The sequence below is a fragment of the Kogia breviceps genome, chromosome 12, assembly GCF_026419965.1.
Source record: "Kogia breviceps isolate mKogBre1 chromosome 12, mKogBre1 haplotype 1, whole genome shotgun sequence".
Classification (NCBI taxonomy): domain Eukaryota; kingdom Metazoa; phylum Chordata; class Mammalia; order Artiodactyla; family Physeteridae; genus Kogia; species Kogia breviceps.
The window spans coordinates 84,026,860-84,052,441 of NC_081321.1; the positions used below are offsets into that span (position 1 = coordinate 84,026,860).

The following is a 25,582-nucleotide window of genomic DNA, read 5'->3' on the forward strand; positions in this document are numbered from 1 at the left end:
CAGACTGATCCTTCTGGAACGTTAAGTCAGATCACATTACTCCTCTACTCAAACCCTCCAATGATACATTCCTCACCACACTGTGATTGGAAGCTAAAGCCCGTTGTGGTTACTGAGGCCTATGCCATCTGGTCCCTGTGACTTCTCTGGGCTCATCTCTTGCCCTCTCCCCCTTGGTTCACTCTATTCCAGCCACACTGGCCTCCCTGCTCTTCTTCAAACATGTCAGACACCCTCCTGCCTCAGGGCCTTTGCACTGGCTATTCCACTTACCTTATATATAGGGAATATATGGAGAATCACTCCTTCCCCACATATTCATGTTGCTGGCTCTCTCACCTCCTTTAAATTTTCACTCAAAAATCACCTTCTTGGGGAGTCTGCCCTACTACTCAATTTCCCCTGCTCAACTTTTCTCTACAGCATTTATCTTCTACAAACTATATAATTTACTTGTATGTTGTATCAATTGTCTGGCTCCCTCTGCCAAGATGTAATTTTTTTAAAAAAATTATTTATTTATTTAATTTTTGGCTGTGTTGGGTCTTTGTTGCTGTGTGTGGGCTTTCTCTGGTTGCAGTGAGTGGAGGCTACTCTTCACTGTGGTGCCTGGGCTTCTCATTGCAGTGGCTTCTCTTGTTGTGGAGCACAGGCTCTAGGCATGTGGGCTTCAGTAGTTGTGGCACGCAGGCTCAGTAATTGTGGCACACGAGCTCTAGAGTGCAGGCTCAGTAGTTTTGGCGCACAGGCTTGGTTGCTCCGCGGCATGTGGGATCTTCCCGGGCCAGAGCTCGAACCCGTGTCCCCTGCATTGGCAGGCGGACTCTTAATGACTGCGTCACCAGGGAAGCCCCCCAAGGTGTAAATCTGATGAGAGCCAAGATTTCTGTCCATCTGTTCACTGCTGCATCTTCAGCACTGAGAATAGTACCTGGCACATAGTATGCACTCAATAAACCTTCACGAATGAAGAATCCCGATCTCTTTGAGGACTGAACCACACTGAAACAGAATGTTCAATTCTAGCTGAAACACTTTTAAAGTAATAGAAACTAAAGCTCATTCTGAGAAGAGCAAACTAGGGTGTAGACAAGCCCCTAAGAGACAGCTAAAAGAAGAATAAGAAATGTCACACAGAAAAGGGATTACATTAGTTCTGTAGGATCCCAATGGGTATAAATTTAATCAGTGTGAGAGAGCTATAAGGAGGCACTTTGTAATTCCTTGTAAAAGTCAATGAATGTAGTCCAGAGGTAAAATCAAGTGTCACAGGAGGAAATTCATTTCCTAAACATCAAAGGGATAAGTTTGACTGGAAAAAACATTTTGCTGAGGAGACGCAGTCCCCGGGCGCAGGGCCCGATGGTTGACTGCAGGAGGACTGTCCAATAGGTGGACACAAGGGAAGTGGCAGGGTAACCGGGAGAGGGGCAGAAATGACACATTTGAGAAGGAAAAAAAATCAACAGATCTCAATGATTAACTGGAAAGAGGCTAAATGAGATTTTTTTTTAATGCAAACATGGCTAAAATTTTTTAATCTAGATCAGGGTTTGGCAGTCCATGGTTCAAAATCTAGCCACTGCCAGATTTAGTATGACCCCAAGCTAAACACAATTTAGACATTTTAAAATGGTTAAATGTTTCTACAAATACCTTCATAATATCTGCCATTTTGCCTCTTGGCCCACAAGGCCTAAAATATTTACTACCTGGTCCTTTAACAAAGAATTTTGTGGGCTTCCCTGGTGGTGCAATGGTTAAGAATCTGCCTGCCAATGCAGCGGACATGGGTTCGAGCCCTGGTCCGGGAAGATCCCACATGCTGTGGAGAAACTAAGCCCGTGTGCCACAACTACTGAGCCTGCGTGTGCACTAGAGCCCGCAAGCCACAACTACTGAGCGCATGTGCCACAACTACTGAAGCTACAGCCCATGCTTCACAACAAGAGAAGCCACCGCAGTGAGAAGCCCACACACCACAACAAAGAGGAGCTCCCACTCGATGAAACTAGAGAAAGCCCGTGCACAGAAATGAAGAACCAGCACAGCCAAAAATAAATTAAAAAAAAAAACAAAAACAACTCAGCTTTAAAAAAAAAGAATTTTGAGATCCTGGATTTCAATAACTAAGGATGATAAAGAGTGAGTTTGTGGGGCCTCCCTGGTGGTGCAGTGGTTGGGAATCTGCCTGCCAGTGCAGGGGACACAGGTTCGAGCCCTGGTCTGGGAAGATCCCACATGCCGTGAAGCAACTAGCCCATTGAGCCACAGCTACTGAGCCTGCGCGTCTGGAGCTTGTGCTCCGCAACAAGAGAGGCCACAACAGTGAGAGGCTCGCGCACTGCGATGAAGAGTGGCCCCCGCTCGCTGCAACTAGAGAAAGCCCTCGCACAGAAACGAAGACCCAACACAGCCAAAGATAATAAATAAATAAGTAAAATTTTTTTTTGAAAAAAGAGTGAGTTTGTGGCCCACTAAAAATGGAAGCTCCATGAAGGCAGGAATGTGCCTTTTTTTTTCTCTGCTGTTTGCCTACAACAACAACCAACTCAGAGCAATGGCTCGACAAATCTTTACTGAATGAATCAATATAACAGTAGGATAGTCAAATAAAAACCCAAGTGGAAATTCAAAAACAGTGTTTAACACAGATTTTACTTATATCAAAATTTATAATCTTTTATGTCTCTGATATGTTATAAAATTAGTGGAGATAAACCCAAGATTCTCTCCACAGACGTTATAACTGAGTTATAACTGCTAACATAATGTCATTCTTTTTTCTCTTCACGTGAAGTGTTATCAGAGTACCTTAATTTAGGGAAACCTCAATTTAAAAAACAAAGCTAGTGGGATAGGAACCAAGATGGTGGAGTAGAAGGACACGCTCTCACTCCCTCTTGCAAGAACATAGGAATCACAACCAGCTGCTGGACAATCATCGAGAGGAAGACACTGGAACTCACCAAAAAAGATACCCCACATCCAAAGACAAAGAGAAACCACAGTGAGATGGTAGGAGGGGCGCAATCACAGTAAAATCAAATCCCATAACTGCTGGGTGGCTGACTCACAGACTGGAGAACACTTATACCACAGAAGTCCAGCCACTGGACTGAAGGTTCTGAGCCCCACGTCAGGCTTCCCAACCTGGGGGTCCGGCAATGAGAGGAGGAATTCCTAGAGAATCAGACTTTGAAGGCTAGTGGGGTTTGACTGCAGGACTTCAACAGGACTCGGGGAAACAGAGACTCCACTCTTGGAGGGCACACACAAAGTAGTGTGTGCATCGGGAACCAGGGGAAGGAGCAGTGACCCCAGGGGAGATTGAACCAGACCTACTTGCTAGTGTTGGAGGGTCTCCTGCAGAGGCAGGGGTGGCTATGGCTCACTGTGGGGACAAGGACACTGGCAGCAGAAGTTCTGGGAAGTACTCCTTGGCATGAGCCCTCCAAGAGTCTGTCATTAGCCCCACCAAAGAGCCCAGGTAGGCTCCAGTGTTGGGTCACCTCAGGCCAAACAACCAACAGGGACGGAACCCAGCCCCACCCATCGACAGTCAAGCGGATTAAAGTTTTACTGAACTCTGCCCACCAGAGCAACAGTTAACTCTACCTACCACCAGTCCCTACCATCAGGAAACTTACACAGGCCTCTTAAGATAGCCTCATCCACCAGAGGGCAGACAGCAGAAGCAAGAAGAACAAATCTGCAGCCTGTGGAACAAAAACCACATTCATAGAAAGATAGACAGAATAAAAAGTCAGAGGGCTATGTACCAGATGAAGGAACAAGATAAAACCCCAGAAAAACAACTGAATGAAGTGGAAAGAGGAAACCTTCCAGAAAAAGAATTCAGAATAATGATAGTGAAGATGATCCAGGACATCAGAAGAAGAATGGAGGCAAAGATCGAGAAGATGCAAGAAATGTTTAACAAAGACCTAGAAGAAATGAAGAACAAACAAACGAAGATGAATGATACAATAACTGAAATGAAAACTACACTAGAAGGAATCAATAACAGAATAACTGAGGCAGAAGAATGGATAAGTGAAATGAAAAGAAATGAAGAAAGCCTAAGAGGCCTCTGGGACAACATTAAACGCAACAATATTCGCATTATACAGGTCCCAGAAGGAGAAGAGAGAGAGAAAGGACCAGAGAAAATATTTGAAGAGATTACAGTCGAAAACTTCCCTAACATGGGAAAGGAAATAGCCACCCAAGTCCAGGAAGCACAGTGAGTCCCATACAGGATAAACCCAAGGAGAAACACGCTGAGACACAGAGTAATCAAATTGGCAAAAATTAAAGACCAAGAAAAATTATTGAAAGCAGCAAGGGAAAAATGACAAATAACATACAAGGGAACTACCATAAGGTTAACAGCTGATTTCTCAGCAGAAACTCTACAAGCCAGAAGGGAGTGGCATTATATACTTAAAGTGATGAAAGGGAAGAACCTACAACCAAGATTACTCTACCCAGCAAGGATCTCATTCAGATTCGATGGAGAAATCAAAAGCTTTACAGACAAGCAAAAGCTAAGAGAATTCAGCACCACCAAACCAGCTCTACAACAAATGCTAAAGGAACTTCTCTAAGTGGGAAACACAAGAGAAGAAAAGGACCTACAAGAACAAACCCAAAGCAATTAAGAACATGGTCATAGGAACATACATATCGATAATAACCTTAAACGTGAATGGATTAAATGCTCCAAAAGACACAGGCTTGCTAAATGGATACAAAAACAAGACCCATATATATGCTGTCTACAAGAGACCCACTTCAGACCTAGGGACACATACAGACTGAAAGTGAGGGGATGGAAAAAGATATTCCATGCAAATGGAAATCAAAAGGAATCTGGAACAGCAATACTCATAACAGATAAAAACAGACTTTAAAATAAAGAATGGAGCTTCCCTGGTGGCGCAGTGGTTGAGAGTCCGCCTGCCGATGCAGGAGACACGGGTTCGTGCCCCGGTCCGGGAAGATCCCGCATGCCGTGGAGCTTCTGGGCCCATGAGCCATGGCCGCTGAACCTGCGCATCCGGAGCCTGTGCTCCACGACTGGAGAGACCACAGTAGTGAGAGGCCCATGTACCACAAAAAAATTTTTAAAAAAATAAAAAAATAAAGAATGTTACAAGATACAAGGAAGGACACAACATAATGATCAATGGACCAATCCAAGAAGAAGATATAACAATTATAAATATATATGCACACAACATAGGAGCACCTCAATACATAAGGCAACTGCTAACAGCTCTAAAAGAGGAAATCGACAGTAACAATAATAGTGGGGGACTCTAACACCTCACTTACACCAATGGACGGATCATCCAAAATGAAAATAAATAAGGAAACAAGCTTTAAATGACACAACAGACCAGACAGATTCAATTGGTATTTATAGGACATTCCATCCAAAAACAGCAGATTACACTTTCTTCTCAACTGCACATGGAACATTCTCCAGGATAGATCACATCTTGCGTCACACATCAAGCCTCAGTAAATTTAAGAAAATCGAAGTCATATCAAGTATCTTTTCTGACCACAACGCTATGAGATTAGAAATGAATTACAGGGGAAAAAACGTAAAAAACAAGAACACATGGCGGCTAAACAATACATTACTAAATAACCAAGAGATCACTGAAGAAATCAAAGAGGAAATAAAAAAATACCTAGAGACAAATAACAAAGAAAACACGATGATCCAAAACCTATGGGATGCAGCAAAAGCAATTCTAAGAGGGAAGTTTATAGCTATACAAGCCTACTTCAAGAAACAAGAAAACTCTCAAATTAACAATCTAACCTTACACCTAAAGGAACTAGAGAAAGAAGAACAAACAAAACCCAAAGTTAGCAGAAGGAAAGAAATCATAAAGATCAGAGCAGAAATAAATGAAATAGAAACAAAGAAAATAGCAAATATCAATAAAACTAAAAGCTGGTTCTTTGAGAAGATAAACAAAACTGATAAACTATTAGCCAGACTCATCAAGAAAGAGGGAGAGGACTCAAATCAATAAAATTAGAAATGAAATAGGAGAAGTTACAACAGAAACCGCAGAAATACAAAGCATCCTAAGAGACTACTACAAGCAACTCTATGCCAATAAAATGGACAAACTGGAAGAAATGGACAAATTCTTAGAAAGGTATAACCTTCCAAGACTGAACCAGGAAGAAATAGAAAATATGAACAGACCAATCACAAGTAATGAAATTGAAACCGCGATTAAAAATCTTCCAACAAACAAAAGTCCAGGACCAGATGTCTTCACAGGTGAATTCTATCAAACATTTAGAGAAGAGCTAACATCCATGCTTCTCAAACTCTTCCCAAAAAGTACAGAGGAAGGAACACTCCCAAACTCATTCTATGAGGCCACCGTCACCCTGATACCCAAACCAGACAAAGATACTACAAGAAAAGAAAATTTCAGACCAATATCACTGATGAATATAGATGCAAATATCCTCAACAAAATACTAGCAAACAGAATCCAACAACACATTAAAAGGATCATACACCATGATCAAGTGGGATTTATCCCAGGGATGCAAGAATTCTTCAATATACGCAAATCAATCAATGTGATATACCATATTAACGAATTGAAGAATAAAAACCATATGATCATCTCAATAGATGCAGAAAAAGCTTCTAACAAAATTCAACACCCATTTATGATAAAAACTCTCCAGAAAGTGGGCATAAAGGGAACCTACCTCAACATAATAAAGGCCATATACGACAAACCCACAGCAAACATCATTCTCAATGGTGAAAAACTGAAAGCATTTCCTCTAAGATCAGGAACAAGACAAGGATGTCCACTCTCACCACTATTATTCAACATAGTTTTGGAAGTCCTAGCCACGGCAATCAGAGAAGAAAAAGAAATAAAAGGAATACAAATTGGAAAAGAAGAAGTAAAACTGTCACTGTTTGCAGATGACATGATACTATACATAGAGAATCCTAAAAATGCCACCAGAAAACTACTAGAGCTAATCAATTAATTTGGTAAAGCTGCAGGACACAAAATTAATGCACAGAAATCTCTTGCATTCCTATACACTAATGATGAAAAATCTGAACGAGAAATTAAGGAAACACTCCTGTTTAGCATTGTAACCAAAAGAATAAACCTACCTAGGAAGACAAAAGACCTGTATGCAGAAAACTATAAGACACTGATGAAAGAAATTAAATATGATACCAACAGATAGAGAGATATACCATGTTCTTGGATTGGAAGAATCAATATTGTGTAAATGACTATACTACCCAAAGCAATCTACAGATTCAATGCAATCCCTATCAAATTACCAATGGCAGTTTTTACAGAACTAGAACAAAAAAAACTTAAAATTTGTATAGAGACACAAAAGACCCCGAATAGCTAAAGCAGTCTTGAGGGAAAAAAACGGAGCTGGAGGAATCAGACTCCCTGACTTCAGACTATACTATATAGCTACAGTAATAGAGACAATATGGTACTGGCACAAAAACAGAAACATTGATCAATGGAACAAGACAGAAAGCCCAGAGATAAAACCATGCACCTATGGTCAACTAATCTATGATAAAGGAGGCAAGGATATACAATGGAGAATGTAAAGTCTCTTCAATAAGTGGTGCTGGGAAAACTGGACAGCTACATGTAAAAGAATGAAATTAGAACACTCCCTAACACCCTACACAAAAATAAACTCAAAATGGTTTTGAGACCTATATGTAAGACCGGACACTATAAAACTCTTAAGAGGAAAGCATAGGAAGAACACTCTTTGACATAAATCACGGCAAGATCTTTTTTGATCCACCTCCTAGAGTAACGGAAATAAAAACAAAAATAAACAAATGGGACCTAATGCAACTTCAAAGCTTTTGCAAAGCAAAGGAAACCATAAACAAGAGGAAAAGACAACCCTGAGAATGGGAGAAAATATTTGCAAATGAATCAACGGACAAAGGATTAATCTCCAAAATATATAAACAGCTCATGCAGTTCAATATTAAAGAAACAAACAACCAAATCCAAAAATGGGCAGAAGACCTAAATGGACATTTCTCCAAAGAAGATGTACTGATGGCCAAGAAGCACATGAAAAGCTGCTCAACATCACTAATTATTAGAGAAATGCAAATCAAAACTACAGTGAGGTATCATCTCACACCAGTTAGAATGGGCATCATCAGAAAATCTACAAACAGCAAATGTTGGAGAGAGTGTGGAGAAAAGGGAACCTTCTTGCACTGTTGGTGGGAATGTAAATTGATACAGCCACTATGGAGAACAGTATGGAGGTTTCTTAAAACAACGAAAAATAGGGCTTCCCTGATGGCGCAGTGGTTGAGAGTCCGCCTGCCGATGCAGGGGACACAGGTTCGTGCCCTGGTCCAGGAAGATCCCACATGCCGCAGAGCGGCTGGGCCTGTGAGCCATGGCCGCTGAGCCTGCACTCCGCAACGGGAGAGGCCACAGCAGAGAGGCCCACGTACTAAAAATAAAGAAAAACAGAATTACCATATGATCCAGCAATCCCACTACTGGGCATATACCCAGAAAAAACCATAATTCATAAAGACACATGCACCCCAATGTTCATTGCAGCACTATTTACAATAGCCAGGTCATGGCAGCAACGTAAATGCCCATCGACAGACGAATGGAAAAAGAAGTTGTGGTACATATATACAATGGAATATTACTCAGCCATAAAAAGGAACAAAATTGAGTCATTTTGAGATGTGGATGGATCTAGAGACTATCACACAGAGTGAAGTAAGTCAGAAAGAGAAAAACAAGTATCATATATTAACGCATGTATGTGGAACCTAGAAAAATGGTACAGATGAACCAGTTTGCAGGGCAGGAGTTGAGACACAGATGTAGAGAAAAAATGTGGGCAGCAAGGAAGCCGTGTGGGGGTGGGGATGGTGGTGTGATGACCTTGGTGATTGGGACTGACATGTATACACTGATGTGTATAAAATTGATAACTAATAAGAACCTGCTATATAAAAAAATAAATAAAATTCAAAAATTAAGGAAAAAAAGAAAAGAAACATAAAAAAGCTAGTGCTTGCTTCGGCAGCACATATAGTAAAATTGGAACAATACAGAGAAGATTAGCATGGCCCCTAGGCAAGTATGATATTCAAATTTGTGAAGCGTTCCATATTTTTTAAACATAAACAAGATGAAAAGGCAACCCTCAGAATGGGAGAAAATATTTGTAAATGAAGCAACTGAAAAAGGATTAATCTCCAAAATTTACAAGCAGCTCATGCAGCTCAATATCATAAAAACAAACAAACCAATCCCAAAATGGGCAGAAGACCTAAAGAGACATTTCTCCAAAGAAGATATACAGATTGCCAACAAACACATGAAAGGATGCTCAACATCACTAATCATTAGAGAAATGCACATCAAAACTGCAAGGAGGTATCACCTCACACCGGTCAGAATGGCCATCATCAAAAACTCTACAAACAAGAAATGTTGGAGAGAGTGTGGAGAAAAGGGAACTCTCTTGCACTGTTGGTGGGAATGTAAACTGATACAGCCGCTATGGAGAACAGTATGGAGGTTCCTTAAAAAACTAAAAATAGAACTTCCATACGACCCAGCAATCCCACTACTGGGCATATACCCTGAGAAAACCATAATTCACAAAGAGTCATGTACCACAATGTTCATTGCAGCTCTATTTGCAACAGCCAGCACAGGGAAGCAACCTAAGTGTCCATTGACAGATGAAAAGATAAAGAAGATGTAGCACATATATACAAAGGAATATTACTCAGCCATAAAAAGAAACGAAATTGAGTTATTTGTAGTGAGGTGGATGGACCCAGAGACTGTAAGACAGAGTGAAGTAAATCAGAAAAACAAATACTGTATGCTAACACATATATATGGAATCTAAAAAAAAAGGTTCTGATGAACCTAGGGGCAGGACAGGAATAAAGAGACAGACGTAGAGAATGGACTTGAGGACACGGGAAGGGGGAAGGGTAAGCTAGGATGAAGTGAGAGAGTGGCATGGACATATATACACTACCAAATGTGAAATAGATAGTTAGTGGGAAGCAGCCGCATAGCACAAGGAGATCAGCTCTGTGCTTTGTGACCACCTAGAGGGCTGGGATGGGGGGGTGGGAGGGAAATGCAAAAGGGAGGAGATATGGGGATATATGTATATATAAAGCTGATTCACTGTGTTAGAAAGCAGAAAGTAACACACCATTGTAAAGCAATTATATTCCAATAAAGATGTTAAAAATAAAGAGAAAGAAAAAAATTTAAAAATTGAAAACAAAGCTAAAGTTAGCAAAACAATAAACATATAACTTGTTAAATTTGTCAAAAATTTCCCCTGTACTTTCCCTATATATTTTTAAATATAACCTAAATTTTAAAAATAAGTTAGTTAGTGCTTGCTTCAGCAGCACATATACTAAAATTGGAATGATACAGAGAAGATTAGCATGGCCCCCGCACAAGGATGACAAGCAAATTCGTGAAGCATTCCATATTTTTCAGTTTGTTATAAAGCAGAAACTAACACATCACTGTAAAGCAATTATACTCCAATAAAGATGTTAAAAACATTACTCACTGTAAATAATAATGAAAATAAAAATAAAGTTATTATAAGTAAAAAAAAAAAAGTTATACAAAATAGTTCAGAAACAGGTCTACAGTGTGAAGGGGAGATATCTGTGCTTAGAAAAGTTATAGTTTCCTTTCAAATCACAAATAATAAGTACCGGGAAATGAGCACTGTGTCAGACACTGTTCAGGACACAAAATGGTGAGGATAAGGTTTCTGCCCTAAAGAAATTAGATGAGAGACTTCCCTGGTGGTCCGGTGTGTAAGACTCAGTGTTCCCAATGCAGGGGGCCCAGGTTCAATCCCTAGTCGGGGAACTAGATCCCACATGCATGCTGCAACTAAGATCTCGCGTGCGGCAACTAAGAAGTCCGCCTGCCACAACTAAAGACCCCACATGCCGCAACAAAGATCCAACGTGGTGCAACAAAGACCCAGTGCAGCCAAAATAAATAATAAATAAATAAAATAGAATGTTAAAAATAAATGATGAGTTAAAAAAAGAAATTAGATGAGAACACCATAAACTCCTGTGCACTCAAAAACTAAGCTGTGAGTTAGGTTACAAGTACTACAGGGATACAGAAAAATAAAATCATTGTGAATGTACTAGTCCGGGATCTCCATGAAGACAGAACTGGAGAGGGGGCTGGAAAGAATAGGAGATGGGCTGGGAGAGGAAGAGGCTCAGGACAGGCAGCCCCACATCTGTGAGAAGACGCTGAAGGCTGTGAGGAGATGCGAGGAGGGCAGGGGTGCGAGGGCCGATGGGCAGGACCAAGGCAATTAAAGCTCCATCTGGAACACCAGCAAGAGGAATTTGTATCCATGTGAAAACCAAATATATACTACTATTATTCCCTCCAAAGAGATAGCAACTGTGAACAACTTGGAAAACTCTGATTTTTATCAGTTTCATGATAGACAGATCAGAGAAGAACTTTGGAGGCCGGCAGAGCAGATAGGCATCTATTATTGGGGCCTGGGTGAAGAAACTCAGGCTGGTGTAGAAGAAATCTGATGAGTATGAAAGGTAAGAATCTAAGGTTCTTGCAAAAAAGCAAGTCATAGGATGAGGCAGATTACTGGTTAGAATAAGAACGGGTCAAAGATGGTTCCAAAGATTTAGGCTGGGAGGTATGGCATTGAAAGAATGGGAACTTGAAACAGGGCTGTAAAGAGAATGCGACAGTTTTCATTTTACACAAGTGAAAACAGAGCTTACTGGGAGAGTCACTCAGTGCAGAGGAAGGATGAGACAAAAGGAAGGATGACTGAAGGAGACGCAGGCGTGGGGCTCAGCAGCTCAGTGGCTGAGGAGAGGACGGGATCTCTAAGGATGCGGGTGCAGTTCTATGACAAGAATTACAAATTTAATTCTATTATCGGGCCAAATCAACTGCATAACCAGGTGTTTCAGAACTTAAAGTATGAATGCTCCAAGTATGGTCAGTCCAAGCTGCAGAAAACAACCTTGCTGAGGAATTTTGGAAGAAAAAAGAAAAAAAAGAAAGCCTCCTGAATAACTCCCAGACAAGAGAATACAGTAAATTTGAGTACCAGGTTTAAGGTCCTGACCACAGCACAGGAAGGCGTGTGTATCACACAGAGTAAAACAGATGCAATCCCTTTCTGACAGCAGGGCTGAAATACAATGGCAGCTCCCCTTTTTACATTTTTAGTTTATCAGGCATTTCTTTAAAAGTGAACCAATTCTGTTCCACTCAAAATTTTGTTATTCCAACATCCAATGATAACCTGATTTTAAAATACCCGCAAGAAGATCTTACCATTCTTTGTACTGTCGAAAACAACAACTGAGACATTAGTGGAAGGGTTTTTTGGTTTTGCAACGTTGAATACGTCACTGGCAGAATGAAAAGAAGGATAAAGAGATGGCAGGTCCTTCAGTGTGATGTTGGTCGGCAGAGCTGGGTCCAGGACGAGCATTGGCACCTTAATGCAGTGTGTCAGCAAACACTCCAACTGCTTCTCACTGCAAAGAGACACGAACATGCTCACAACTACAGGCTTGAAAACTTAATCAACACTGAAAAGCTTGTTGGTACTACCAAATTTCACAGGTGTTTCTTTGATATTTTATTTAAAAATCATAATCTTTCAATAAACCAGGAATTTTATCTCAAGAATATAAAAATCTAGTAAGTTAGCAAGTATGTCATAGAAATATCAAACAAGTGCAACTCGAAAGATAGAGCTTTCAAACTCCTGTTCATAAAATAAGACTGCAGACTTCCCTGGTGGCGCAGTGGTTAAGAATCTGCCTGCCAGTGCAGGGGACACAGGTTCGAGCCCTGGTCCAGGAAGACCCCACATGCCGTGGAGCAACTAAGCCCGTACGCCACAACTACTGAGCCTGCGCTCTAGAGCCCACTAGCTGCAGCTACTGAGCCCACGTGCCACAACTACCAAAACCCACACGCCTAGAACCTGTGCTCCACAACAGGAGAAACCACGGCAATGAGAAGCCCGTGCACCGCAACCAAGGGTAGCCCCTGCTCGCTACAACTTGAAAAAGACCATGCACAGCAACGAAGACCCAATGCAGCCCCCCCCAAATTAATTAATAATTAAATAAATTTTAAAAATAAAATAAGACTGCCACAAAATTTACTAACTCAAAGGTGTACAAGAAATTAAGCACTTCATTACTATTGTTTTAAACATTATTTGTAATTCCAGTAAAGCCCAATATCAGACAGATTAGGAAGTAGATAAATTCTGGTTAACAGAGTGTCATCTTACCAGAAACAGTTTACCAATTCCAACTAGAATACAATTAAGTACACTGAATATGACAGGACACTGATGCAAACAAAAGCAAATGTGACAAAGTTTTATGAAGTTACATGAAATATTCCTGTCTAAACATAAGAAATACCTAGATTAACCAAATGGGCAAAGGACACACAGCTAGAGAACTCAGAAGGTGAGAGCTATGACCAGTTAACAGACTATACATGAAATTGTGCAACCTCACTAATATTCAAAGAAATGCAACAGAAAACAATGACCTTTTGTTTAACGAAATTAGCACCCCTCAAAAAATGATGATGCAATGTTAGTGCAAGTGCAGCAAGCCTATCCCTCTCTAACTCTACGGGTATCCCTCCAGATGGGTTCCCCATTTCCTCTTTGGAAAAGCAATTACATTATATATACATATATACCTCTTCAGACCCATGAAAACATACATACGTTTCTTCCTCAGTAGTTTATGTCCAGGAATCTAGTCCAAGTAGAGGAGAAACAAAAATAGGAAAAACAACAAACCCCCACACAGAAAATGCCATAGACCCAAATATAATATCACAAAATATTTACAAAGTGAAAATATGGCAGTGCCCAACATTTAGCAAATTATAGTACAGTTACTTTATGGAATATTATATAACTATTAAAACTGATAAGAAGTATTATGATAATTTATCAACATAGAAATATGTATGATTATATAAAATAAAAAAGACAAAATTGCAGATTATAAATTATTTACCATAAAAACATACATGAAAAGGGAATAAGAAAATGATCATAATTGTTGAGTGAGGGCCAAAGAATTAGGTGAGTTTGCTCTTTTCTTTCCTCTCGACCTTTCTGTAATGTTGCATCATTGCTTTAATTTAAAAGTCATTTAAAAATAACAGTCTTGGGCTTCCCTGGTGGCACAGTGGTTGAGAATCTGCCTGCCAATGCAGGGGACACGGGTTCGAGCCCTGGTCTGGGAAGATCTCATGTGCCGCGGAGCAACTGGGCCCATGAGCCACAACTACTGAGCCTGCGTGTCTGGAGCCTGTGCTCCGCAACAAGAGAGGCCGCAACAGTGAGAGGCCCGTGCACCGCAATGAAGAGGGGCCCCCGCTCACTGCAACTAGAGAAAGCCCTCGCACAGAAATGACCCAACATAGTCAAAATAAATAAATTAAAAAAAAAAAAAAAAAAAAAAACAGTTTTGGGGACTTCCCTGGTGGTGCAGTGGTTAAGAATCCACCGGCCAATGCAGGGACACGGGTTTGAGCCCTGGTCCGGGAAGATCCCACGTGCCGTGGATCAACTAAGCCCGTGCGCCACAACTACTGAGCCTGCTCTCTAGAGTCCACAAGCCACAACTACTGAAGCCAGTGCACCTAGAACCTGTGCTCTGCAGCAAGGGAAGCCACCGCAATGAGAAGCCCATGCACCACAACGAAGAGCAGTCCCCGCTCAACGCAACTAGAGAAAGCCCATGCGCAGCAACGAAGACCCAATGCAGCCAAAAATAAATTAATTAAAAAATAACAGTATTAGCAATAGATATTTATAAATAAATACGCATAATTAACATTAACAGATGATTCAGAAAGCACTTTTGGATCATTTCTATGAATAACTCTTCTATTTTAAGTCTAATGGTTCAGTGGGGAAGTGGCAGTTAACAGAGATTTCCGCTTGTTAGTGAGACAGTCTTGTTTTAAGGACCTATCAGAGTCAGGTATGATTCAAATCAAGAGAGATCATCTGATTCTTGTCATTGGGTTAAATCTCCTTCCCAAGTCCTTAAATAGAAGACATACAACTATGACAGCTTTTAAAGATAAGGAAATATACACTGAACACATAGTTAAATAATGGACATAGATTCTATAAATGAAAACACTGGTGTAAGTTAGACTTAAGTGAACCAAAAGAAAAGCACATCAAGACAGATTAATGGAAACGACAAAGAAGAAAAACCTTACCTAACGTATCTAGAAACGATAAAGCTTTGGTTAGCTGCAACCAGAATAACCAGAGTTCTCAATCAGCTGTGCCTCTGTTTTCTCATCTCACGGATGCACTTAATTTGGGGGTCAAAATCCAAAAGAAGAGGGACTGAACAGGAGCAACAGAGTAAGTAAAAAATACTTACTCTGTTTTGTTGTGTACTCAACAAAAGCCAAGGGAGAAGAACCTAGACGTTTCACCTCACTCTTTTGATTTTCATTACTGAGAGGAAAATCAAAATGCTTACCTCTTCTTAGTTGGTTCCGTTGTGTTCCTCCCAAGGATTTCTCTAGTGAAAGCAAATAGATTTCATTATATATGCATGGACTAGTGCTAGACTTACATGTGAATGAGAGAACTTACCAACATTGGTTTTTTCTGGTTACTCCACGAGAACCAACCAGTAAGTTAAGAAGTACTGTACTGTGTATAACATTTAAGATGCATAATAAATTATACATTTTAATATGCTATGATCAACAAATATTATCATATACCACCCACAGTAACCACAAAAGTTTACTTAAAATATAAGCTTTTACATTTTACTAGTAAAACATAGTTACGAGGCTATCAAAGTGATTTTCATGCACTGGGGAGGAACACAGAGAGAGAGACAAATGTGTTGCAGTATAACATGGCCAAAGACCTGCAACTGGGGTGCACCCATAACACTTACAAAGAAATGAATGGGGAAATTCTCAGTAAATACTCCTGAGGAATCAGAAGGGAAGTTACATCAGCCAGATCTCCAGCTCAGAAGGCTCTCCAGAAGCCCACTGTACTCTTCCCAGATAAAGTAAATAAGATAACCAAAATTCCATATTTAAAAAAATTACCAAGGTTTCTAGCTCCATAGTATACTATTTGATATTAAAAAGGGTAACAAATATACTTTTTACTGCCTTTATCAAATGGAAAAAAACACTTATGTCTGTAGGCCTGTCTTATTTGGACTAATCCATATTACTGTGTAGCAACTTTGCATAATAAAACCTTACTTCATGAAGCTATCACATCTGGGACGCAGACTGAATGAGTAGGAAGCCCAGGGCTCCCTTAAGTGGCTCCTCCACCTTTAGGCCCTTTGGAGACCAAGGCATCACGAGAACACCACATTCACGAGATGGCCACCTGACCAAGTGAGGCCAAGACCTCACCAAAGTGGCCGAGTCCTCCTTGGGTGCCAAGAGACAGGGGTTGGTTGCAATGACCGCCAGAATCTTGTAACGGCATGAATTTGAGATGCAGATTCTCGTGTGAAGAGCGGCGTAAACATCATCTTACCTTCTGAGATGTACCATTAGTTATAATTGTAGAACGTTCTGTGTTTCGTTTTCTGACACAATCAGTTTTACCTCATTGCCTTCTGCTCCTCCTCCATCTGTTCTCTGACTTGCTGCAGTTCCTTCAGTAGTTCAAGGTCTGTGCCATTCACCCAGGTGTAAACCACGTCGATCGGCATGGGCAGACAGAGCCTAGGGTAAACACACAAGTCCTCCAGCTGACAGGCATTTTTCCAACATACTTGGGGAGTAAGAGCATAACAGGGCCTAAACTCGGAGGTTATGGAAAAAAATCAGCGAAAAGGTAATCCCACCATGGCGTAGATCACAGACTTGCATGCTTTCAAACTGGGGCTGGGGCACTAATATTTACTGAGCATCTTCTCTGTGAGTTGCATTCTGCTAGACACTTTAAACAGTTTTGTCTCATCTGATCATCACAGCTACCCGGTAAAGGCTGTGCTGTCCCTTCAGTTTTAAGACTGTGGGGGAGGTCTTAGAAGCTCACTTTAAACTGCTACATTCTCAGCTTAGCAAGTGAGAAAGCTGGGATACAAATGCAGCCAAACATAGAAAAGAAATTAGAAGCGTAAACAAAAATTCTCAGTTTAGCAAGTGGGAAAGCTGGGATACAAATGCAGCCAAACATAGAAAAGAAATTAGAAGCGTAAACAAAATTACCAAAGAAAGAGTTAGCCAGCAGTCCACAATGAAGACCTGGCCCTCTTTAATGCTACAGCCTTCCCATTCCCAGCTGCCCCCAAGCCTGGCCCCTCCCCATCCTGTTTGCCCTACTCTTTTTTTTTTTTTTTTTTTTCATAGCAGTGATCACCTATTAAATAATTAACATGTTACATACACTTGTAATTCACGTGTCCCTCCCCTAGAATGTAAGCTCCAAGGCAGCGGGAAACATACTTGTTTTGGTCCCTAAAGTACCCAGCGGATTAGGATTTGTGCCTGCAACGTGAGGAACTCAATGATTTACTTGAACACAAGCATTAAAGACCTTTCCGAACCTGCTTGATTTTCCCCTTACTATCTTACCCCTAAGGAGTAAGGCAGGCTTTTAATTCTTAAGTATCCTGTCTAAGCTCCATCTCAGTGTTTTTGTTCAGGTTTTACCCCTGATGAAAGCTTTCTTCTCCTTTCCTTCATCAACTTACCATAATCCTACCCATCTTTCAGAGCCTGCTCCAGACCTACATGGGAGTTCATAGTGACATAGACATAATTGGGATAATTCTGTTTCAGGTTTGATCTTTTCCAAGAAACAGTACAGTTTTTGTTTGTTTGTTGGGGGGGTGTTTTTTTGGTTGCTGTTTTTTTTTTTTAAGGCCAAGGACCTAAAGCTTATCCTCCTTTTGTGTTTCTCATAGGCCAGGCACAGGATCGGGCCCCCGGCAGCATGAAGGGTTCCAGAGACTAACCAAAACATGACTTTTGGCCACAGGGTTAATTATCTTGGGGCAAACAAATGCAGTTTGGTGGATAAATCTTTCAAATTATGGAAGGAAAAAAATAAATAGAGTGACAAACACTTATAGCTTAAAAGAAGTAGGTGAGATGACAGGATGAAAGGAGTGCTTACCCATTTGTTGAATAAATATTTACTGAGCACTCAGTATGTGCTAGGCACTGTTCTAGGTGCTGGGGACTCAGCAGTAAACAAAAAAACCCAAAATCTATGCCTTCATGAAGCTTACATTCTAGAAAGGTGAAGACAGGAAATAAACCAAGTAAGTGAAGTCAGATGATGTTCCATGTTATAAAGAAAATAAAGCAGAAAATGAGGATACACAGTATGTCTAAGTGGGGGGTCAGTTTTAAACAGGGAGAGCAGAGACGGCCTTACTGGAAGGTGGCATTTCAGCAAAGAGATGAAGGAAGTGAGGAAGCAGGCCATGTGGGCAACTGGGGAAGAAGAGCCCAGAGAAGGGAAACATGTGCAAATGCCCTGAGGCAGCTGCCTATCTGGCATGGTTAAGGAACTAGAGGCCAGTGTGGCAGAGACAACAGGAGCAAAGGGAAGAGCATAAGAGGAAATGAAGGTCAAAGAGGTTCCAGGGGACCCAGAGCTTCATGGGGAAAATGCAGAATCAATCAGCTCATACTCAGACACAAGTGACAGCTGAGCATCTACCAACCCTCCCGTAAAGGTGCACCACTGCCTGTAGAATAAAATCTAAACTGCTTCATAATCTTTACCCTGTGCTCTAGACGCTCCATGTGTATGCCCTTACCCAAACAGGATAAGAACTTGCAGGCTTCTGTGTCCTTGAACGTGCTTCTCCCTCTGCCTAGAATATCCTTTCTTTCATGCTTCTTTTTAACCACTTCCTCATTCCCCAAATGCCCTCCTCCCTCACCTCCCACAAAGAAAATATACTGCTTAAGAAGCAACTTCCACTGTACTTTGTACTCTAAAGAATCCTTAGTATACTGGTTGTACTATTTTTTTTTTTATGTCTGTCTTCCACTAGATCAACTATCTCTAAGGCAAAAATGGTGTCACGCATTCTGTGCCCCTCTTCATTAATTATTTCCTCTCTTTCCTGTACAGGCTCAGGCTCTCTCTCCCTACTGTAACGATATGCAAATGCTTCCTCATCTAGGTTTTCTTCTGTGTCTATACGGATGGTTCCCAAATGTTAGTGGACATCAGAATCACCTGTAGGACTTTCAAAATAGAAGGCTGGGCTTCTTCCTCAGAGTCTCTGATTCATTAGGTCTGGAGTGGGGCCCCAGAATCTGCATTTCTAACAAGTTCCCAAGTAATGTCAATGCTGCTGGTCCAAAAACTCACATTGAGAACTACTGAGTTATAGGTAGATTATAGTTCATGTTTTTAAGTTTTAAAAAAAAAAAAGCCTTCCCCACTAAAATATCAGTTCTAGATGAGGTCAATGAGTTCCTCTTGTTCATCACTACATGCCTAGGAATAGTACCTGGGACATAGTGGGGTTTAATATGTATTTACTGTCCAAATAACTATTAGTTCATTCCCTCAACATAAACATTAGTCTTTTCTGTTAAAAAAAAAATGCCTCACATTACCCACAAGTAAATTATCCAAAGTCATCTCACTCCCAAGTTCACAGGTGATCTATCTATGCTCAGACTAAAAATTAATTTGGAAAAAAAAAAAAAAAAAAGCTTAAGTGACATATTTTAGAAAGAAAAGGCTTTTAAAAAGGAGGCAAAAATTTGCACATTCCAAAGCTTTTCTGTAAGAGTAATTATCTGCTATTAAAGATTGTTTTAATAGAGTCAAGAGATATCCATGCAAGTTCAACTGAGGAAAACAGCATAAGTATATAATAATGCATTTATGTCCTGGCGCTTCTAGTAAGGCTGTATTACACGATCAATCCAATTCTCTGGTGTTAAACCGATAACCCTGAGGAGATCATGTGATCTGCCCCTGGTCAGTGAGTCAGTTGTTTTTCAATTTATTAGACACGGTCACAGTGAGTGTGAGTCTTTTGTTCTAACCACAGACCACTATCTTAGTTTCCAAATGAGAAGGAAGCCCTTATCTTAGAGCTGAAGACTAAGAAAGTTACCTATGATTCAGAACCAAAGCCGTGGTGATACCTTTTATTTTAATTAGTTTAGTTTAAGTGAATATGAAGGCACTTAATAGTCCCTTGGTTCTACATCACATAAAGCAGAGAAGAAAACTTAGAACATGAATAGTATCTTAGAAATAAAGTTGGAAGAGATTTTACACTTAATCTAATATCTACATTTTAGAGATGACAAATTGAGCCCCAGACTAACTTAAGGCCTCACAATTAGCAGCAGTAGACAGTTCACATATTCATTTATTACTGGCATATAGAATGGGATTTTTTTTTTTTTCTCATTCAGGGCAAACAACATTAAAAAGATATGTAGGTTGTTGTAAAGGAAAAACTAACACACTATCGTAAAACAGTTATACTCCAATAAAGATGTTTTCAAAAAAAAAAGATATGTAGAAACACTAGCAAAACAATGAAAACTTCCTATAAACATTATGGTTTTTAAAAATATATTAGAACATATTAGATATTACATATGATCCATTTTCTTATCATCAAAATTAGATAATTTAAAAATACCCCTACATAAAAATCAAACTATATTTTAATGCAATCTAAAATTAAGAGAAGAAATATTCAAAACACACACACACACACACACACACACTTCAGAAAGAGAACAAGAGTGTTTGATTAAAACTGCTGACCTCAGTATCTAGATTTTCTGAGCTAGTTTTCCTTCTAAAAGTTCTGAGGCTCCGTCAAGGCAGAGATTTATGCATCTGTGCACCATCAGCACGCAGCACAGCATCAGACACAGTAGGCTGAGTGAGCACTCAATAAACGCTGGGAGTAAGAGAAGGCCATTTTGAGCTTTTCTTAGGAAAATCAGCATTGTTAAAATAAAAGTTGGAGAAGGAGGAAAATTATGTTTCATTAAGAATCCGTTAATACAATAGTTGTCAAAGTGTGGTCACCAGACCAGCGGTTTCAGTATCACCAGTGAACTTGTTAGAAATGAAAATTCTCTGCACCCCTCTGAGCCCTACAGACGCAGAAACTCTGGAGGTAGGGAGAAACTGTATTTTCTCAAGTCCTCTGTGGAATTCTGCTGCACACTGAAGCTTGAGAACTGCTACATTAAGGAATTATTCTCAAACTTTTTAGGATCCAGACACTTCACACTCTTAAAAATTCTTAAGGAACCCCAAAACCTTTTGGTTTTAGGTTATAACTGTCTACACTTGCCATTTTCTTATTTTGTGTGTGTGTGGCTGGATATAATTGACTTTTCTTTTAACATCTTTATTGGAGTATAATTGCTTTACAATGTTATGTCAGTTTCTGCTGTATAACAAAGTGAATCAGCTATACATATATATATATCCCCATATCCCCTCCCGCTTGCATCTCCCTCCCACCCTCCCTATCCCACCCCTCTAGGTGGTCACAAAACAGAGTTGATCTCCCTGTGCTATGCGGCTGCTTCCCACTAGCTATCTATTTTACATTTGTTAGTGTATATATGTCCATGCCACTCTCTCACTTCGTCACAGCTTACCCTTCCCCCTCCCCATATCCTCAAGTGTATTCTCTATGTCTGTGTCTTTATTCCTGTCCTGCCCCTAGGTTCATCAGAACCATTTTTTTTTTTTTTTAGATTTCATATATATGTGTTAGCATACAGTATTTGTTTTTCTCTTTCTGACTTACTTCACTCTGTATGACAGATTGTAGGTCCATCCACCTCACTACAAATAACTCAATTTCATTTCTTTTTATGGCTGAGAAATATTCCATTGTATATATGTGCGACATCTTCTTTATCCATTCATCTGTCGATGGACACTTAGGTTGCTTCCATGTCCTGGCTATCATAAATAGTGCTGCAATGAACATTGTGATACATGACTCTTTACAAATTATGGTTTTCTCAGGGTATACACCCAGTAGTAGGATTGCTGGGTCGTATGGTAGTTCTATTTTTAGTTTTTTAAGGAACCTCCATACTGTTCTCCATAGTGGCTGTATCAATTTACATTCCCACCAACAGGGCAAGAGGGTTCCCCTTTCTCCACACCCTCTCTAATATTTATTGTTTGTAGATTTTTTGATGATGGCCATTCTGAGTGGTGTGAAATGATACCTCACTGCAGTTTTGATCTGCATTTCTCTAATGATTCACACTTGCCATTTTTGAAAATAAATCAGACATTCAAAAATTCATTTTAAAACAATAATAAACCCCTTCATGGGTTAACATAAATAACTTATTTTATTTTTTTTTTTTGCGGTACGCGGGCCTCTCACTGCTGTGGCCTCTCCCATTGCGGAACACAGGCTCTAGACGCACAGGCTCAGTGGCCATGGCTCACGGGCCCAGCCGCTCCACGGCATGTGGGATCTTCCCGGACCGGGGCAAGAACCCGTGTCCCCTGCATCGGCAGGCGGACTCTCAACCACTGCGCCACCAGGGAAGCCCAACATAAATAACTTTTTACATGAAAATAGCAGGGACTTCCCTGGTGGCACAGTGGTTAAGACTCCGCGCTCCCAATGCAGAGGGCCCGGGTTCGATCCCTGGTCAGGGAGCTAGATCCCACATGCATGCCATAACTAAGAATTCACATGCCACAACTAAGGAGCCCTCCTGCCACAACTAAGGAGCCAGCAAGCCACAACTAAGACCCGGTGCAACCAAATAAATAAATAAATATTTTTTAAAAATAAAATAGGACTTCCCTGGTGACGCAGTGGTTAAGAATCTGCCTGCCAACGCAGGGGACACGGTTCGAGCCCTGGTCAGGGAAGATCCCACATGCCGCGGAGCAACTAAGCCCATGTGCCACAACTACTGATCCTGTGCTCTAGAGCCCAAGAGCCACAACTACTGAGCCTGCATGCCACAACAAGAGAAGCCACCATAATGAGAAGCCTGCGCACCGTAATGAGTAGCCCCTGCTCACCGCAACTAGAGAAAGCCTGCACGCAGCAACAAAGACACGACGCAGCAACAATAAGTAACTTAAAAAGAAATAAAATAAAATAAAAACTAAATGAAAATAGCAGTATTTTCCGAAACAACAAAAATATTTAGTGAGAAGAGAGGCATTGCTTTACATTTCTCCAAATCTCTTTAACGACTTAGTAGAAGCAAGCAAGCAAGCAAGCATCTCAAATCATCTGAATTCAATCTGTTCCCATATGCTCTTTTGGTTGAAGAAAACCCAGGCCCACAGATACGTACTTGGAAAGGGGAGGCATATTTTAATAGCCTTTTCAAATAATAGTGGATATTCTTCTTTGATACTACACCAAAATAAGTGGAAGTTTCTTAAAAATTAGTTGCAATGTGTAATCTGAAACTACATTAATGAACTTTTTGTGCTTATACATTAAAATCCATTGGTCTTCCTTGCACTTTGAATGGCTTTCACCCATGTGAAATTCTGTAACATCAATGCATTGGTTATCTGGAAAATAACAGCTTACTGAGTTATGCAGCTCTGACAAATGGCGACATATTTCCTTAATTTTCTTACATAATATTAACTAATGCAATTTTCTTGGATAATGCTGCAAATCTAATCAGAGACGTCTTTACAGTATTGTGAAGCTGTTAGGCTTACAGTGGTGGAAATAAGTTTTCCAAAATTCTAATTTTCATTTCAAAGCTCAAATTTTATGTTTGGCAGCAAATACTGTCATTTATTTCCTTTCAAACACAGGATCGCTTTGTTCACTGTCAAGAAAATACCTGCCAAATATAACCAAGTCTGAGTAATGACACTGTCATCTTTCAAGTTATAACAATGGCGATCCATGAAACAGAACAGTGAGTTCAGGTTGCAACTCAAACAACCACGAGAGGGCTTTTCCTCAAGACAATCACCATGCAGTCAGGTGCCTGAGGTGTGCTTCCCGATGCATCACACAGAACATTAAGAAAATGTGTACTCACGGGGTCAGGATAGAATCAAATCAACAATTTTTACTGCTTCCTCAGGAACATTCTTAAGCGAACCGGCTTTTTTCTGCCCTGTGCAGATATGTGGCGGTGGTGAATACAGTGGCTTGTGCTAAGGTGTGGCAATTTTACCCACCATGGCTTTTACACAGTTCGTGCAAATGTCAATGCAGTAAAAAAGGCAAATGACACCTCAGCGTTGTTATAAAAATAGCTCTGATTTCACAGATCCCCCAGGTTCTTTGGAAACTGCTGTTTTAAGAGATCCTAAGAGAAAGATCTCGAGTTTCCCTACTTCACCATTCACTTGCTTAAAGTAAAGCTTAGGCTAACTCAAGGACTCCCACAGCCCTTCTTCGCTGAGAGGTTCAGGACTATAACAGTGCACACATCTAGGTCCAATTAGCACAGCTTTTTTAAAAAACTACTATTTGGGCTTCCCTGGTGGCGCAGTGGTTGAGAATCCGCCTGCCGATGCAGGAGACACGGGTTCGTGCCCTGGTCCGGGAAGATCCCACATGCCGCGGAGCAACTAAGCCCGTGAGCCATGGCCGCTAGGCCTGCGTGTCCGGAGCCTGTGCTCCGCAACGGGAGAGGCCACAACAGTGAGAGGCCCGCATACCGAAAAAAAAAAAAAAAAAAAAAAAAAAAAAACACTACTATTTGATAGGGACCATACGGGCACTCATAACAAGTGGATGGAGGTGCAACAAAGTGCTTCTAAGAGGGGACAAGAGCTCCAGCAGAATTGCCAAGCAGTCTAGAGGCTCCCAGAAAATGGTCCAGGTGCATCAATTGACACCAATTACTAGTTATACTTTCACGAGGTTTTCTGGTTCAGTGAAGGTAGAGAGGAGGACTTACGGTGTCTATCCTCAAGGGAAAATGGACAGTCAGGATCTAGGGAAGTTTCTGATTATGGCCTCTGACGGTTAGGCCAAGGTCTGTCTGTCTGTCTGTCTGTGTTAACTACCTTTGTTAGCTACCTCACGTTTGTTTTTGGTCACCCCGTGCTCCTTGCCCTACAGTGATTAGCTGTGCGCTGTTACAGTGGAAAGCAGTTAATAGACACTGCATAAAGTGAGTAAATCAAAAAGGAGAGAACTCTGTTTTTTGTTTTTGCTTTTTTTTTTTTTTTTAAGTTAAAAGGATGGCCACCAGAAGAATCCAAAACAAAAATTCATTAACCATGGTTCCTCTGTGTCAGGGGAAATTCAGAATGGAACAGAGAGAGGCTTTACTTTTACTTTTTCTTTTTGAACTGTTTTCGACTATAGACATATATTGCTTTTACGATATAAAACCATACAAGTAACAGTTTTACAGACAAAAAAATGAAAAGACCGTGTGTGACTTATTTTAGCTGTGAGAAGGGAAGG

The 25,582-nt window shown here is 40.6% G+C and overlaps 1 protein-coding gene and 2 non-coding genes across 4 annotated transcripts in view; 2 read left to right on the forward strand and 1 right to left on the reverse strand.

Annotated features, from left to right (window-relative positions):
• The window catches only part of GNPTAB (N-acetylglucosamine-1-phosphate transferase subunits alpha and beta), an 82,343-nt gene that overhangs the window by 31,369 nt on the left and 25,392 nt on the right, over window positions 1-25,582 (reverse strand). For both annotated transcript variants that reach the window (XM_059081901.2, XM_067009988.1), the window contains 3 exons: window positions 16,782-16,901; window positions 15,671-15,712; window positions 12,450-12,655 (listed from right to left, as the gene is read on the reverse strand). In XM_059081901.2, the coding sequence (XP_058937884.1) occupies window positions 12,450-12,655; window positions 15,671-15,712; window positions 16,782-16,901 (368 nt within the window). The remainder of the gene's footprint in view (window positions 1-12,449; window positions 12,656-15,670; window positions 15,713-16,781; window positions 16,902-25,582) is intronic.
• On the forward strand, window positions 9,120-9,226 carry LOC131767560 (U6 spliceosomal RNA). Its single transcript, XR_009338764.1, has one exon. It is a non-coding gene; the product is annotated as a U6 spliceosomal RNA (small nuclear RNA).
• LOC131767546 (U6 spliceosomal RNA) lies at window positions 10,480-10,586 on the forward strand. Its single transcript, XR_009338752.1, has one exon. It is a non-coding gene; the product is annotated as a U6 spliceosomal RNA (small nuclear RNA).